The sequence below is a fragment of the Piliocolobus tephrosceles genome, chromosome 15 (genome assembly GCF_002776525.5).
Source record: "Piliocolobus tephrosceles isolate RC106 chromosome 15, ASM277652v3, whole genome shotgun sequence".
Classification (NCBI taxonomy): Eukaryota; Metazoa; Chordata; class Mammalia; order Primates; family Cercopithecidae; genus Piliocolobus; species Piliocolobus tephrosceles.
Genome location: NC_045448.1, coordinates 9,337,460 through 9,356,091, shown reverse-complemented (window position 1 = coordinate 9,356,091; position 18,632 = coordinate 9,337,460). Strand labels below are relative to the sequence as shown.

At 41.8% G+C, this 18,632-nt stretch overlaps 1 protein-coding gene across 1 annotated transcript in view; it reads left to right on the top strand.

Annotated features, from left to right (window-relative positions):
• YWHAQ (tyrosine 3-monooxygenase/tryptophan 5-monooxygenase activation protein theta) overlaps positions 1-4,078 on the top strand; it is a 49,333-nt gene extending 45,255 nt beyond the window's left edge. The window contains exons 5-6 of the mRNA XM_023199145.1: positions 638-733; positions 2,719-4,078. Of these exons, the coding sequence (XP_023054913.1) occupies positions 638-733; positions 2,719-2,778 (156 nt within the window). The 3' untranslated portion in view covers positions 2,779-4,078. The remainder of the gene's footprint in view (positions 1-637; positions 734-2,718) is intronic.
• Positions 4,079-18,632: the final 14,554 nt, after the last annotated feature.

Below are 18,632 nucleotides of genomic sequence, written 5' to 3'. Positions count from 1 at the left end.
CCTACTTTAGCTACAGTTATTTGAGATACCAGGTATGTTAATTTATACGTATTTTACTTGGTTACCCAGGGATGATTTCTACTATATTTATTTTGAAATCTCCTCTTTTTCTTACCATCATGATTACCTTATTCCTGCCCCTGACACCTTACTCTACCCTATGATTATAAGCAGTGATACGTCTACAGAGCATACTGAGCAGAGTAATCAAAGAACGATAAATGATACTAAGAAGGAAACATAAAAGATTGGAAAGTCATGCCTGCCAGGTTTGGTCACTAGAATAGCTGTGCATTAGCCACACTCCTCAAAGTGGCTCAAAACGAGAGAATAAAGAGGACATTGTACAGATAAATACTACTACTTATTGGAAAGAAGTATATTAAGCATTGCTGCTGTTCTGTTTGTCCTGTGAAAGAACCAAGACATGCTTGTTTACTTAAATGTATAGTTTTATAGAATTCCAGTTATACTCGTAAGTTCTTAAACTGAGAGTGTGAGAGAATGGTTCTGTTGAGTTTGTTGATGGTAGAACATAAGGTGGGTGTTCACTTATTTTTTGAAAATGGTTTGTAATTGTAGAATAACCAGTTTTTGTCAATGCACATATTTTATCATGGATATTAATATTTATCAGGCTTTTGATGAGGCCATTGCTGAACTTGATACACTGAATGAAGACTCATACAAAGACAGCACCCTCATCATGCAGTTGCTTAGAGACAACCTAACAGTGAGTTGTTTACTCTTTAATTTTATTTCCTTTTCAGAAACAAAAATATATTTTATTTTGGACTTCGTGTCTTTTAGGGCAGATACATAAGAGCTGAAAGTATGACATATGTGTTAGTATTTTATAGGATGAATATTATTTTGTAGGCAGGTTTTCAAGTTGAATAGACATTTTATCAGACCTTCCTGAGAAGTTACTAACATTATAGGAACTCAGCTGTTTCATTGGGATGAAGATGTTGATAAATTATGTTAATAAAGAGAGCTTCTAAAGTTTCAATATTTTGGGGCAAATCAGCTATAGCCAGTTAGGGACTATCTAGATATCTAGGCTTTCTTAAAATCACATGAAGTACCTCGTTCTAATAAAAGTTTACTTTATGAATTTTTAGGGAGTAAACCTATACCTAAATTTACTCCTTCTCTGCTTCTAGGCCAAAGTCTCTGTTTTATTTGTCTTTTTCTCCCTGCTTCTTAGATAGGCAATTGATAAAGGAAGTAATCAAGAAAAAGTACATTCTTTTGTAGGTTCAAGTAAATTTGATAGGTAAAAATCTTAGACTTCACAGAATGAAAAAGAAGGGAACAAATCTTTTAATATAAATCTTGTCCTTCTCAGCCCCCTTGTTTAGTGCTTTATCATTTATTAGATAGTATTTTTTAAATTAGCATCATGTCTGTTCAATTTTGCTGAATAGAGTAGTTATGAATCCACTGAAAGGAGAATGAAGACCCTGCATTTCTAGCCATAAGAAGTCCCTGTGGTTGTGAGGGGACAATGGAAGATGATCAGCAAATAGTTCTGCAGAGGAAGAGCAAATTAGGCAGTTATACCTCTTCCCAGATGTATACCTTGGAGCTATCTTTTAATCGGTTTTGTTTTCTCTATTATAGAGACAGGTCTTTGGGGGATTTTGTTTTGTTTATTTTTATTTATTTTAGTATCTTCATAATAACCTAAGGATTATGTAAGATTCCAGCTCTTCTGAAATTAACACTAATGTCTTGGTGTTGGTCTAATAAAGTAGAATTATAGTCAATAAATACTTCTCTTCACTTCATCTTTCTATCCTAAAAATAGAGAGATCATGGAAGATCCACTTAGTTTTAACATTCTGTCTAATTCAAGAACCCTGTCTATACATGCACACATTGCTTCCCTGTAGCTTCCATCGCCCACTTCTATTTAATTCTTGGAGAAACACAAAGTAAGTCTGCTTTTGCTATAGTTTAGCTCTTCACACACTTTAAAATTGTTAACCATGATTGTGGCTTTTTCCTCCCTGTGAAAATTTTTTGCTTTATTAGTCTGTAATAATACTGCAGTAGTGCTTTCAAGAAGAGCATTGGGCTACTGGGAATAGAGACAGCATTAAATTCTAAGACTGTCACTTTGCTTATTATGAAAGTAGAGTGCCTTTTTTAAAAAGTTACTTTTTTTTTTGAGACAGGATCTCGCCCTGTCACCTAGGCTGGAGTGCAGTCTCGTAATCATGGCTCACTGCAGCCTCAACCTCCTGGATTCAAGCAGTCCTCCTGCCTCAGCCTCCTGAGTAGTTAGGACTATAGGCACACACCACCCCGTACCTGGCCAATTTTGTTTTTGAAATTTTTGTAGACATGGGATCTTGCTATGTTGTCCAGGCTGGTGTTGAACTGGCCTCATGCGATCTTCTCATCTTGGCCTCCCTACATGCTGGGATTACAGGCATCAGCCACTGTGCCTGGCCAAGTGCTTTTTAAATAAAAAGGAAGCTGTAAAACCATATATCCAATGACATATGTGTGTGTGCCATTTTGTAAATGCATAGTGAAAGGTCTGCAAGGATGTGATGGTCTTTGGAGTTTTGAGAGAGAACTTCAGTCTTAGTCAAGATCTCCATTGTTTGAGGAATTTACTATTCTTGTAGTTATTTCTGATATGACAATAATACTTAGTGTAATTGCCTAATCTAGAAATAATAACTTAATATGATTCTTTTCTAGCTTTGGACATCAGACAGTGCAGGAGAAGAATGTGATGCGGCAGAAGGGGCTGAAAACTAAATCCATACAGGGTGTCATCCTTCTTTCCTTCAAGAAACCTTTTTACACATCTCCATTCCTTATTCCACTTGGATTTCCTATAGCAAAGAAACCCATTCATGTGTATGGAATCAACTGTTTATAGTCTTTTCACACTGCAGCTTTGGGAAAACTTCATTCCTTGATTTGTGTTTGTCTTGGCCTTCCTGGTGTGCAGTACTGCTGTAGAAAAGTATTAATAGCTTCATTTCATATAAACATAAGTAACTCCCAAACACTTATGTAGAGGACTAAAAATGTATCTGGTATTTAAGTAATCTGAACCAGTTCTGCAAGTGACTGTGTTTTGTATTACTGTGAAGATAAGAAAATGTAGTTAATTACAATTTAAACAGTGTTCCACATAACTTCTTAATTTCTACATTCCCTCCCTTACTCTTCAGGGGTTTCCTTTCAATAAGCAACTTTTCCATGCTCTTAATGTATTCCTTTTTAGTAGGAATCCAGAAGTATTAGAATGAATGGAAAAGCACTTGCCATCTCTGGCTGGGGTCACAAATTGAAATGGCTCCTATATCACATAAGGAGGTCTTGTATATCTGTGGCAACAGGGAGTTTCCTTATTCACTCTTTATTTGCTGCTGTTTAAGTTGCCAACCTCCCTTCCCAATAAAAATTCACTTACACCTCCTGCCTTTGTAGTTCTGGTATTCACTTTACTATGTGATAGAAGTAGCATGTTGCTGCCAGAATACAAGCATTGCTTTTGGCAAATTAAAGTGCATGTCATTTCTTAATACACTAGAAAGGGGAAATAAAGTACACAAGTCCAAGTCTAAACCTTTAGTACTTTTCCATGCAGATTTGTGCACATGTGAGAGGGTGTCCAGTTTGTCTAGTGATTGTTATTTAGAGAGTTGGACCACTATTGTGTGTTGCTAATCATTGACTGTAGTCCCAAAAAAGCCTTGTGAAAATGTTATGCCCTATGTAACAGCAGAGTAACATAAAATAAAATTACATTTTATAAACCATTTACTATGGCTTTGTAACAATTGCATACCCATATTTTAAGGGACAGGTGAATTTACTACTTTCTAAAGTTTATTGATACTTCCCTTTTATGTAAAATGTAGTGATACCTATATTTCTGCATTGTGCATTGTGACACACTTGTCTAGGGATGCCTGGAAATGTATAAAATTGGACTGCATTTCTTAGAGTGTTTTACTATAGATCAGTCTCATGGGCCATCTCTTCCTCAGATGTAAATGATATCTGGTTAAGTGTTATATGGAATAAAGTGGACATTTTAAAACTAGCAGAGTTAATTATGTGATTGTGAGTGCCTTGGCTGTTATTAGAATTGTGCTTCAGTGGATATTCAAAAGGAATGTAAGAGTTCAGATACAGATACTCCTCAACTCAAAATGGGGCTATACTCTGATAAATCCATTGTAAGTTGAAAATACTAAGTCAGAAATGCATTGAATACACCTAACCTAATGAACATTATACCTTAGCCTATCCAACGTTAAATGTGCCCAGAACACTTAGCCCTACAGTTGGGCAAAATCAAAAAGCATGAAACTTATTTTATACTAAAGTGTTGGATCTCTCGTGTAATTTTGAACCCTGAAAGTGAAAAACATTGATTGTATGGGTACTTGAAGTATGCTTTCTACTAAATGCCTGTCACTTTTGCACCATTGTAAAGTCAAAAATTAAGTTGGGGACTCTATACTTCTGTTGGTAAACATTCAATCTTACTATTAGTGAGTTCAAAATAATTTTGGTTTTATAGTATCACAATGGCTGTTTTACTAACCGATCTCAGATTAGTAAAAATAACAGACTGAATGACTTGAGAACTGATTTTTAAGTCAGAAGATAATCTGACAAAATAGCTATGTAGGATTCTTCTTGATCCTAAAATGTGAATGTGAAACAAGGCTTCATTTATACTAGTTTTCCTTTCTTTTTTTTTTTGTTTGAGACAGAGTTTCACTGTGTCCCCCAGGCTAGAGTGCAGTGGTGTGCAACCTCCGCCTTCTGGGTTCAACTGATTCTCCTGCCTCAGCCTCCCGAGTAGCTGGGATTATAGGCACCCACCACCACGCCTGGCTAACTTTTTGTATTTTTAGTAGAGACGGGTTTTCACTGTTGGCAGGGTGGTCTTGGAATGTCTTGACCTCAGGTGATCCATCTGCCTCTGCTTCCCAAAGTGCTAGGATTACAGGCATGAGCCACCACGCCCGATCTATATTTGTTGGGGTTTATTTCTTCTTCTTCTTCTTTTTTTTTTTTTTTGAGACGGAGTCTTGCCCTGTTTCCCAGGCTGGAGTGCAGTGAGCCACTGGCTCACTGCAACCTCCGCCTCCCAGGTTCACGCCATTCTCCTGCCTCAGCTTCCCGAGTAGCTGTGACTACAGGCGCCTGCCACCTCGCCCGGCTAATTTTTTGTATTTTTAGTAGAGATGGTTTCACTGTGTTAGCCGAGATGGACTCGATCTCCTGACCTCGTGATCTACCTGCCTTGACCTCCCAAAGTGCTGGGATTACAGGCATGAGCCACCGCGCCCAGGCCCTATACTTGTTTTTAAGGGGAAATGAAAAAGCAGAATTCAATAGGACTCTGGTACCCCAAAGTTTAAATCAGGACACTATTTTTTAAAAATCTTAGTAAAAATAACATTTTGAATTGGGAAAAAATGATCATGTCTTAAGACCAGTAAAATGGTATGTGCTGAGTAATGAATTATGTTATCAAAGTGGCCTTAAAAAATAGATTATTTTCTAGCCAGGCGCGGTGGCTCATGCCTGTAATCCCAGCATTATGGGAGGCTGAGGCAGGTGGGTCACTTGAGGTCAGGAGGTCGAGACCAGCCTGGCCAACATAGTGAAAACCTGTCTCTATTAAAAATACAAAAACTAGGCTGGGCAGAATGGCCCACACCTGTAATCCCAGCACTTTGGGAGGTTGAGGCAGGTGGATCATGAGGTCAGGAGTTCGAGTCCAGCCTGGCCAACATGGTTAAACTCCATCGCTACTAAAAATACAAAAAAAAAAGAGCAAGGCGTGGTGGTGGGTGCCTGTAATCCCAGCTACTCAGGAGGCTGAGGTAGGAGAATTGCTTGAACCTGGGAGGCCGAGGTTGCAGTGAGCCGACATCATGCCACAGCACTCCAGCCTGGGTGACAGAGCAAGACTGTCTCAAAAAATAATAAAAATTCAAAAATTAGCCAGGCATGGTGGCACAGGCCTGTAATCCCAGCTACTTGAGAGGCTGAGGCAGGAGAATCACTTGAATCTGGGAGACGGAGGTTGCAGTGAGTGGAGATCATGCCACTACACTCCAGCCTGGGTGACAGAGTGTCTCAAAAAAAAAAAAAATTATTCTCGACATTTAGTCCCAACTTGAAATGTCTCCTTGCTTTAGAAAAACTCCGGCCGGGGCCGGGCGCGGTGGCTCAAGCCTGTAATCCCAGCACTTTGGGAGGCGAGACGGGCGGATCACGAGGTCAGGAGATCGAGACCATCCTGGCTAACACGGTGAAACCCCGTCTCTACTAAAAAATACATAAAAACTAACCGGGCGAGGTGGCGGGCGCCTGTAGTCCCAGCTACTCGGGAGGCTGAGGCAGGAGAATGGCGTAAACCCAGGAGGCGGAGCTTGCAGTGAGCTGAGATCCGGCCACTGCACTCCAGCCCGGGCGACAGAGCAAGACTCCGTCTCAAAAAAAGAAAAACTCTGCATCTTTTAAAAGCAGGCTCAGCCTGTGGTATCTCCTTTTGACTCTGCTGTTTGGGCTTCCTTGCACTAGAGGAAGAGGATGTAGAACACTGTTAAGAACTCAGTAGGAGAGAGGACGCCTTTCCTGAGGAAAAGAGAGTAAGTAAAGCTTTGGGCTGGGGGGAGGATTTAAATCTAGGAACTTTGTCTTTAGCTTTTTAAACTACTTTCTGAGATCAGAAATTTTAAACATTGCACCTATTTTGTAGTTAGAACTTACTTGGCAGTTTTCTCTTTAAAATGGCATTTAGATAGATAGTAGTAAATTTTTTAAATTGCATTCTAACACTGACGAGAATAGAATCAGATTTTTATTTCAACATATTTGTACATTCATTTGTTAATCTTTGGCAAAGAAGATCAGTAAGTTTTCTTTTGACACGGTTGGTAGAATATAGTCATACCTTGTAACTTAAGCATGTGTCAGTACAAAAAATTAGCTGGGCGTGGTGGCGGGCGCCTGACTCTTTTAAAAAGTCAGTAGAGACTTTAAAAAATGGTGAAAAATATTAGGAAGGCCATTTAGAGATGCATGAAAACTACAACTGGAGAGTAAATTTAAGAAGAGCAGAATCTGGGTCACTGATTTTGAGATGGGCTAATTTTTAGGAGTTGAGTCAGTCATTCAGAAATATTAGGCATTTTACGGGAACAGACGTGACTTTTTGTCCAATGATGAGTCTCACTGTAGGTTCATGTCATTAGATGTATTTTAAAGTGACAATCATTCTTTATGGTTTAGAAAGACTTTCACTTTAAACTGATAAAGGCAATTTTGCATGTTTACTTTTTGTTTTGTTTTGTTTTGAGACGGACTTTCACTCTTGTTCCCCAGGCTGGAGTGCAATGGCACAAACTTGGCTCACTGCAACCTCTGCCTTATGGATTCAAGCGATTCTCCTCCCTTAGCCTCCTGAGGAGCTGGGATTACAGGTGCCCTCCACCATGCCTGGCTAATTTTTGTATTTTTAGTAGAGATGGGGTTTCGCCATGTTGGCCAGGCTGGTCTCGAACTCCTGAACTCAGGTGATCTACCCACCTTGGCCCCCCCAAAGTGCTGAGATTACAGGCGTGAGCCACTGCGCCCCGGCCACAGTTTTGCATGTTTTATTCTGCCTTACATCTCTATGACTCTCCCATGTAGAATTTGTATTTGGTAAGCTTTGCCTTCTCTGGAATTAATGTTACTTAGCTGAACAGTTTACATTTATCGAGAACTGAATATACAACGGTGATTTTTACTGTATCTTCTGTGTTTAGCTATGTTTAGCAAATATTTAGTGTTGTTGAAATTGCCTACAGTAGTTAGTACGGTAACATGCTGTACGTGTTTGTAGCCTAGGAACATAGGCTTTACTACATAGCCTAGGTGTGTAGTAGGGTCTACCATGTACTTGTTTAAGTACATCCTGTGCTATTTGCACAACAATGAAGCCGCCTAATGAGACGTTTTTCAGAACATATACCTGTTAAGTGACACCACTGCGTAGATGTGAAGATCATCATGAAATCCAATTTGGGGCAAACTTTCGAATTTACTCCTTAATCCACACTTCATTTTAAAGTGGCTATGCTGGCCAAGCACTGTGGCTCATTCCTGTAATCCCAGCACTTCAGGAGGCCGAGGTGGATGGACTGCTTGAACCTAGGAGTTCGAGACCAGTCGGGCAACATGGCAAAACCCCGTCTCTACGAAAAATACAAAAATTAGCTGGGTATGGTGGTGCATGCCTGTAGTCCTTGCTATTCAGGGGGCTGAGGTGGGAGGATTGCTTGAACCCAAAAGGTTGAGGCTGCAGTGAGCAGTGATTGCACCACTGCACTCCGGCCTGAGCAACAGAATGAGACCATGTCTCAAAAATAAAATAGCTATGCCAGTTAGGCGCAGTGGCATGACCCTGTAGTCCTAGCTACCAGGTACACTGAGGTAGGAAGATCACTTGAGCCCAGGAGTTTGGGGCTGTGGTGCTTGATGATCATGCCTGTGAATAGCCACTGCACTCCAGCTCGAGCAACACAAAGACCCTGTCTCTCAGAAAGAAAAAAAAAAAAAAAAGGTTATGCCTTCAGAGCTAATGCTTTAAAGGGGGCAAGTAATAATACCCGGGAGGAAATGCTGGAGACTTCCCCTAAAATGATAACACTTTAGCATGTTTATACAGCCCTTTTAGTTAGAAGGATCCAACGTTTATTGAAGTCTTTTTGGTACCTGGTCATGTACCATGCACATTCATATTTAATCCTCTCAAATGCCCTTATGTGACAGAACATCTGATCAGAAAAAGGTGAAATTATGGCCAGGCGTGGTGGCTCATGCCTGTAATCCCAACACTTTGGGAGACCGAGGCGGGGGGATCATGAGGTCAGGAGATTGAGACCATCCTGGCTAACACGATGAAACCCCGTCTCTACTAAAAATACAAAAAAATTAGCCGGACATGGTGGTGGGCACCTGTAGTCCCAGCTACTGGGGAGGCTGAGGCAGGAGAATGGCGTGAACCTGGGAGGCGGAGCTTGCAGTGAGCCAAGATCACGCCACTGCACTCCAGCCTAGGCGACAAAGCGAGACTCTGTCGCCTAGAAAAAAAAAAAAAAAAAAAAAAAATTAAAAAAAATTATTAGGGCCGGGCGCGGTGGCTCAAGCCTATAATCCCAGCACTTTGGGAGGCCGAGACAGGTGGATCACGAGGTCAGGAGATCGAGGCCATCCTGGTGAACACGGTGAAACCCCATCTCTACTAAAAAATACAAAAAACTAGCCGGGTGAGGTGACGGGCTCCTGTAGTCCCAGCTGCTCGGGAGGCTGAGGCAGGAGAATGGTGTAAACCCGGGAGGCGGAGCTTGCAGTGAGCTGAGATCCGGCCACTGCACTCCAGCCTGGGCAACAGAGCGAGACTCCATCTCAAAAAAAAAAAAAAAAAAATTATTAGCTCAAAGTTAGGTATGTGGGCCTTGTGCCATAGCTCACACCTATAATCCCAGCACTTTGGGACGCCAAGGCAGGTGGATCTTTTGAGCTTGGGAGTTTGAGACCAGTGGGCAACATGGCAAAACCCTGCCTCTACAAAAACACTAGCCAGGCATGGTGATGTACCCCGGTAGTCCCAGCTACTTGCCAGGCTCAGGTAGGAGGATCACCTCAGCCCGGGAGGTCAAGGCTCTGATGAACCGTGATTGCACTACTGCAGTCCAGCCCCAGTGGTAGAGCAAGACCCTGTCCTAAAACAGAAACATTTATGTATGTGTCTATTAAGTAGCCAACTAGAGTTTGAACTCAAGATACCAAGTTCATTTCTGGGTCACTGTTGCCTGCTGTGAGTGCGTCACCCTCCTTACTATAGCAAGTAAATAACGCTGTTTATCTTTTTTTCCTAACATCTTTGGAGATGGTTTTTGTTTTTCTTTTCTTTGACTTTCCCCTTAGTCTGTCAGTTTTGCCCTTTGGGGAAAACCTCAAAAGGGGCAGTGCTATGACATCCTGGGCCTAACTCTCATCTTACGATGACAGAAATGAGCCTAAAGAGACTGCAGACTTGCCCAAGCTCCTAGCAACTAGCTAGTGTTTGGCCTGAAACTAGACAAGAATCAGAGGCAAATAACTCCAAATCTCAATCTCTACTGGCTAAATTAAAAAGAATTCTCAATGAAAATCATTTTTATTTTTCCCTGCCACTCAGAAAATGAAGGCTTTAGTTCATATTTATCTGGTAAGTTTTTATTTTATTTTATTTTTTAAATGCACGAGCCCTCTAGTTGCTTTGCGAAAGTAAGGAAATAAACATTTATTGTCCAGCATTGCTTGTCACATTTATTTTACATGCTTTACACCGAAGGCCCTTATATAATCAATGTTATTTGCATGCTCAATGCTGCAATTGCCATCAGCCAGGGTCCCAGGCCAAGCTTCCCACTCCCTGGCAAGCTACATGGAATCTTGGGGCCAGCATCTTCACTCCTTAATAGGAATGTCGTGTAGGCATCTTCACAAGTAAAACTCAGTTTCATAACAAAGTTTTATTAGAAGGCTTCTCCTGATTTCTGGAGGGGGAAACTGAGGCGCTGAAGTTAGTGACATGACCTAGGACTTGGGCTTCATCGCCAAGTAGTGGTGTCAGGACTTGAACCTGGGCAGTCCTACTTCAAAGTTGGTACTCTCAGCAACTGTGTTATGTTGCCTTTTTTGTTTGTTTGTTTTTAAGATGAAAGCAATAGATCAGTGCCTTTTAAAACTCTAGTCGTGACCAACTGGTAACAAACTTAATGGGTGACAGCCAACTTTTAATAGAAGGGAAAATATGTAGCATGTTATAAGGGAAATTATACTTTGTGAAACCAATTTCAGTTTATACATGTACGAAAAGTGGGTTGTGATGTCAAAAATTGATTTCAAATAAGTTTGAAAGCCATTTCTTACAGACGGTCTTAAAGGTTTCTGCAATCCGTGTCCTAGGACTGTAAATTGGTCCTAATTTTACTGTTGTGAATAATTCCAGAGGTTTTTTCATGATGGGATTGTTGAGTCTCTTCTGCCTACAGCACTGTGACTATTTCTACCTCAGAATTCGCTGAGCCATGAGTATCCCTTAATGCCCTTTAGAAGAAAGGGGAGACTTCCACTTTTGAGAGTGATATTTTCATTACACATTGCTAAACGGGTTATGCAGAGATTCATTTTTCATCTGTTCTTTGTCCTCAGACACTGTTTCTGCAACATATCATAGCCTGGGCCTCCGCGGAAGCCATGGTGGAGTTAGAATTTATTCAGCTAACAAAGAGGCTAATAAGGGCTTTCTTGGGATACAAATTATTAAGCAGACTTGAAACTGGGTTGAGTCCTGAGTAAAAATCAGGCAATACAATGGGCCTTACTACGCTAGGCTCCTTAATTCTTTTGAGCTGTAACACAGTTTCTTCAGTAATATCTGGGGTTCTTAAGTGCTTATCAAAAGAGTTGTTTAATTACTGTAATTTTAGCTAAAGACTTTAGGAATTTTCTTGCTGATTTGACATGTGAAATTGCATACTATAGACTTGCAGTGCTGGGCTGTGGCAAGCTGGCTTAGTTCATTTTATTTGGATGTTTACTTTGCTCTTGCTTATGACGTGCTACTGAGGGTAGTAGCTGCCACTGCTAGCTAGGCTACTTAGGATGCCCTGTCATGGTTATTTTTTTTTAATAGTAGAAACTTGCCCATGTAAAAGAATTACACATTTTGCCAGGCACAGTGGTTCATGCCTGTAATCCCAACACTTTGGGAGGCCGAGGCAGGCAGATACCTGAGGTCAGGAGTTTGAGACCAGCTGGGCAACATGGTGAAACTCCGTCCCTACTAAAAATAACAAAAATTAACTAGGTGTAGTGGCATGAATCTGTAGTCCCAGCTACTCAGGAGGCTGAGGCAGGGAATCACTTGAACCCGGGAGGCAGAGGTTGCAATGAGCCGAGATTACATGACTGCACTCCAGCCTGGGTGACAGAGACTCCGTCTCAAAAAAAAAAAAGAAGAGTTGGCTGGGCATGATGGCTTACTCCTGTAATCCCAGCACTTTGGGAGGCTGAGGTGGGCGGATCAGAAAGTCAGGAGATCAAGACCAGTCTGGCCAATATGGTGAAACCCCACCTCTACTAAAAAGACAAAAATTAGCCCAGCATGGTGGTGGGCGCCTGTAGTCCCAGCTAACTTAGGAAGCTGAGGCAGGAGAATTGCTTGAACTGGGGAGGTGGAGGTTGCAGTGAGCTGAGATCCTACCATTGCACTCCAGACTCCGTCTCAAAAAAAAAAAAAAAAAAAATTTCTTTCTGTGACAGCTTACGCTTGAGGATGTATAGATAACAATGTTGAAAACTAGAAAAAGTCCCAGGTGCGGTGGCTTATGCCTATAATCCCAGCCCTTTGGGAGGCCGAGACAGGCGGATCACCTGAGGTCAGCCTGGCAAACATGGTGAAACCCCCGTCTCTACTAAAAAAATACATAAAAATAAGCCAGCGTGGTGGCAGGTGCCTGTAATCATAGCTACTTGGGAGGCTGAGACAGGAGAATCACTTGAACCTGGGGGGCGGAGGTTGCAGTAAGCCGAGATCATGCCATTGCACTCCAGCCTGGGCGACAAGAGTGAAACTCCGTGTCCCCCCAAAAAACAACTAGAAAATGTTTAAGTCCAACTGAGATTTAAATTGCAGTGTAGCCTGATTTTCTTTCTACTATCAGAAGTGTAGACAAGTTAAAGCACTTAATTAGGCTTAGATTAACCTTCACTTTTCTGTGGAAGTGTGTACTGAAAGCTGGCATTCATTGCAAAGATCTCTGCCATTCAGTTATCTTGTGGACTCTACGCTCCACCATTTTATGGGAGTAATTCAGGTCCTTTAGTCCTTGAAGGAAGCCAGACTATTTGTTTCTCATTTTCTGCTGATATTACCAGGTTTTTTACCCATCTGAAATTTGTTCTGAGAGCTCTTTCTCCATTCTAGCCCTGTGGGTCTTTAGATAAGGCTCTGTGTTTCAGCCATGCCGCCATGCCATTCTCCTTGACACATGGTACTTTTTGGGGGGCTACGGGGGAGGGTAGAGACGAGGTCTCACTATGTTGCCCAGGGTGGTCTTGAACTCCTGGTCTTAAGCAATCTTCCCACCTCGGCCTCCCAAAGTGCTGGGATTACAGATATGAGCTACTGTACTCAGCCTGTGTATGTGATGTTCTTTCAGTTATTTTGGAACTTGGTAGGCACCTTGGAGGATTCATTGGAAAGATTTGGAGACCACTGTGTTCTAATACTGGTGGCAACACCACAACTTGGGAGCTAGGAAAATAAATGGGACAAGATTACTAACCCTTTTTGGAGTTAGACTTGTCTATACCCACAACTATATAATGTGAGAGATGGTGTGATGTAGTGATACAAAGGACCAGCCTGAGGCTGGGTACAGTGGCTCATGCCTGTAATCCCAGAACTTTGGAAGGCCAAGGCAGGCAGATCACTTGAGGTCAGGATTTCGAGACCAGCCTGGCCAACATGGTGAAACCCCGTCTCTACTAAAAATACAAAAATTAGCTGGGCATGGTGGCATGTGCCTGTAATCCCAGCTGCTTGGGAGGCTGAGGCAGGAGAATCACCTGAACCTGGGAGGTGGAGGTTGCAGTGAGCCGAGATCGTGCCACTGCACTCCACCCTGGGCAACAGAGCAAGACTCCATCTCAAAAAAAAAAAAAAAAGAGAAAGAAAACCAGCCTAGAAGTCAAAGATCTGGCTTCTGTGGTCATTCACATACTTGTTAAATATATTGAGTGCTTGTTATGGGTCAGGGACTGAACTAGGTACTAGAACTTTAAACTTCACTACTTTATAGCTATGGCTTTAATCTCACTGAGTTTCCGTTTTGCCTTTTACAGATAAAAGGTAGACTAACTAGCCTGCAAGCCAATGTGTGAAAGTATTTCCAAGGGTAAAGGGCTGTGGAATATATGTAGTGGAACACTCAAGTGGGAAGGAAGTTAGCAGGATAGCCTAATTTTGGAACTGGAAAGTTCTAATAAAGTGAAACGAGTCTTGTGGATAAGAGAATCAACAACACTGAGCAGACCTATTGCCCTAGATTTTCAAGGACATAGTCACGAAAAGAAAATGACTGTGTAACTTGGGAATGTGAAGTTAAAAAAAAAGAAAAAAACAATTAAGCCATGGTTTTGCTTCTAATTAGCACTCTCTGATGGAATACAATGGGAAAGGTCATTCTGTTGAAATAAGTGAAGAAAAATTAGGACCCAGAGAACAAGTGCTAAAAGGAAATGCCTTTGACCAAAAACTCAGTCACTTACCAGCAGTTAAGTCTTGACTAAGGATTTTCGATTCGGTAGGTCTGAGGTAGGGCCCCATAGAGCATTTGTATTTTTAACAAATTGATGCTGATGCTGCTGATCAGGACCTCGTACTTTGAGAACCACTGCTTTAAGGAAGCCTCAATAATGAAGGCCAAAGTAAAGATCGGGTGAGTTTCACATCTGAGTACTAAAAATAAGTCAGAGGACTGGTTGTGTCTGTAGTCCCAGCTACCAGCTAATAGGGGAGGCTGAGATGGGAGGATCATGAGGCCAGGAGTTCAAGGCTACCCTGCACTATGATAGTGCCTATGAATAGCCACTGTACTCTAGCCTGGGCAGCATAGCGAGACCTCATCCCTAAAAAATAATAAAAATAAGTCAAAGGATTTTGGGTTTGAGTCCAGCACATTGTTGAAATCTGTGCCCTAGGGTCTTCCTCTTCACCAGTTGAAATTAATTGAGTTATATGTATAAAACAGCATAGGAGGCCTGTGTTAACTCTCTCCCCACCCCCTTTATTTAGTCACTGCCCACATTGACTCTCTTGTATTAAAGTAAAAATACAGGTTTATTCGAATCTTGACCAGATAGATTTCATGATGTGAAAAGATGCCAATGAGATGATTTTGAGAACTGGTTCTTAAGGTCTGTAGTAAAGAGGCCGGGGATCTGGCTGGCAGAGAAATGTGAGGTCAGACATCTGCATTTAGTATTCATGTGAGGTCAGTGTTGATGGGAGACTGGCCTAAAGCTTGAGACAGGAAGTCAGGGATATATCCCGAGGATGGGCAGGAGGCTCAGCAACTTGTTTGGGCTTTGTGTGAGCTAGCTAATGGTTGTAAAGGTCAGTGAGTCAAAGTAAGAGCCCAAGTGCCCTGTTGCAGTTTAGAGCATTTGAGTTCATTCCCTCTATTCCTCTTCACCAGTCCCTCCAGTTCCTACGTGGTTGATTTAAAGCAAACATGAAAAAGCTTTCACTCTTTTTTTAAAGACGTAATAGAAATAATATGTAGACATTTAGTATTCTGTTGTGTTGATGCATTTCATTTGTTTTTAGGGTTCAGGGCGGTAGAGAAAGAATCAGCAGAAAACTATTTCAGGCCAAACCGCAAGTGTTTCTTGTAGGGGGACAGATAACCTGAAGTGATCTCTGCAAGTCTTGCTTAAATTTCCAGTAGATGGAATTGTGAAAAGGATAGAGAAGTAGTATTTAAGTCTTTGTTGGCCACTTCCAGTCCTGTGTTTGGAAGCAAAGCATTTGAAGACATAAAAGAGCTGGCCTTGCCTCTCAAGTTTATGGTGTGGGGGGACAAAATGAACACATGAAACATCACACATGCTAAAACACAAGGCCGGTTCCATGGTGGCAGCTCAGATGCAATCCAGGAATGAAATATACACAGTTTGTAAAGAGAACTGTCAGTTTCAGAATGGGAGAAGAGTGCATCCTGGAGGAATGCATAAGAAGTAGGATGATTCAAATAGTATAGTATGTTGTCCAGGAGTTTTTTTTAACCAGCTGCTAATAGGAGTTCCCAAAGTTATAGGAACTTCCTTAGATGCTTGTTATGAAGGAAAGTGAAGTCAGATGTCTCTGGATTTGAATCTTGACTCTTCATAATTGAGTAACTTTGGACAAGTGCCCTAATCTGTAAAATAGGCATAATGCTTCAAAGGATTGTTATAGGACTATATGAGATCGTTTACGCATTTTGCATGCAACAAATATTTGATTACGCTGTGACAGACATTAGGCTAGGTGAACAAAACAGAAGGACCTTGTACCTAGCACATAATAGGAACACAGTAGATACCTCCTAAATGTACCTGGTTGTTTCATGCCTTTATAGTATTTTAATTCTTCTTATTTTTTTTCTTTTTGAGATGGATTCTTGCTCTGTCACCCAGGCTGGAGTGCAGTGGTGTGATCTTGGCTCACTGCAACCTCCGCCTCCCGGGTTTGAACCACTTGAGTGATTCTTCTGCCTCAGCCTCCCGAGTAGCTGGGATTACAGGTGTGTGCCACCATGCCAGGCTAATTTTTGTATTTTTGGTAGAGACAGGGCTTCACCATGTTTGTCTGTCTGGTCTCGAACTCCTGACCTTGTGAACCACCCACCTCGGCCTCCCAAAGTGCTGGGATTACAGGCGTGAGCCATGGTGATGAGCCTTTAATTCTTTATTATGCAATAATTTATTTTTCTTTGCTGAGATATTTCAAAGCAGGTAACAGACATTATGTCTTCTCATTACTACTTCTCATTACTACTAGAAACTGCATACATTTCTAAAGAACTATGCAGCCTAGCACAGTGACTCACACCTGTAATCCCAGCACTTTGGGAGGCCAAGGTGAGCGGATCACCTGAGGTCAGGAGTTTGAGACCAGCCTGGCTAACATGGTGAAACAAATATATGTAAATATATATTAATATATAAATAAATTTGTTTAATAAATATATTTATATAGCTGGGCGTGGTGGCACACACCTGTAGGATACTCGGGAGGCTGAGGCAGGAGAATCACTTGAACCCAGGAGGCGGAGGTTGCAGTAAGCCGAGATCACACCACTGCACTCCAGTTTGGGCGACAGAGTGAGAATTCATCTCAAAATGAAAATAAAATTAAAATGCTATAAAGGCATGAAACAACCAGGTACATTTAGGAGGTACCTACTGTGTTCCTATTATGTGCTAGGCACAAGGTCCTTCTGTTTTGTTCACCTAGCCTAATGTTTGTCACAGAGTAATCAAATATTTGTTGCATGCAAAATGCGTAAACGATCTCATATCGTTCTAAAATAAGCCTTTGAAGCATTATGCCTACTTTACATATTAGGGGACTTGTCCAAAGTTACTCAACTATGAAGAGTCAAGATTCAAATCCAGGAGACGGAGGTTGCAATGAGCCAAGATGGTGCCACTGCACTCCAGCCTGGGCAACAGAGTGAGACTCCATCTTAAAATAAATTGGGTGGCCAAGGTGGGTGGATCACGAGGTCAGGAGTTTGAGATGAGCCTGACCAACATGGTGAAACCCCATCTCTACTAAAAATACAAAAATTAGGCACGTGCCTGTAATCCCAGCTACTCAGGAGGCTGAAGCAGGAGAATTGCTGGAACCCGGGATGCGGAGGTTACAGTGAGCTAGATCGTGCCACTGCACTCCAGCCTTGGCAACAGAGCGAGCCTGTCTCAAAAAAAGAAAGCTAGATTGGTACATTTCCCTGCCTCAAAAAGAAATGCCTGAGAAATGGATTCTCATTTGACATTAGTCTCCCTTGCTAGTGATGGTTTTGCAAAATTAATCAGATCTTTAGGAGATGATTAGAGGGATTCATCAGAGATAGGATCTGATTCTCTACAGCATGGTCCCTGGAGTGCTGTTCAAGTTATTTCTCATCCTTTTCCTGTTTTCAGATCAATTGGCTGGAGGACTTAAAGTTAGAAGGAACTCTAGTGAACATTGCTGATATTTGCCTACCGAGCATCTGAAAACTTTCTGTTCCTCAGTGCCGTTGTATGAGCCTTAGCAGGAGACAGAGCCCGAGTCCCATCACCTGGCCATTGGAATGCAGGCTTGTGAACTAAGTTCAGCTGACTGGATGCTCCACCCAGGACTCAGAATCCTGAGGGAAGGGATTAAAAAAAAATGCAGGAATGTTTGAGGATATACTCTTGGTGATATGGATGGTCCAGTGGTATCTAGAAGGCTGTGTTTCATGGTAGCAATGCTGGTGGTGATGTCCTTCCAGACCACTGGGCACGGCTTTAGCTGAGTCTCCGCTGCCCATTTCCCGTGACTCCTGTTTTCTGAGTCTGGCGTTTCAGCTTTCTTGTCAATTATGTGAACTGCTAGATAGTCTTCCAGTAAGCTCTTTTTCTGCTTAGCCTGAATTGGTTCCTTTTGTGAATGACTAGAAAGCCTAAGTGGTAAAGGTTTGGAAGATTTGGCTTGCCCTTGACTTCTGAATTTTCAGCTATGAATTCCTTCCTACTGTCCAGAGAGCAGAATGAGCAGCTTCCCTAAAGTGAAAGAAAGCCTATTGCTAACCTATTCAGTCCTAAGGGAAGAAAGTTCCTGATTGCTTGGGGGGATATACTACTTCTTAGGTAAAAAAGGGTACTAATGATTTTCTTCTCAGTCCTTTATAGGTTAAAATCAGATGAAGAGTGCTTATATACCCAAATTAAGCTGTGCCACTCCCTTTCTGGGGTTTTTCGTTTTTGTTTTTTGGGGTTTTTTTTGAGACCGAGTT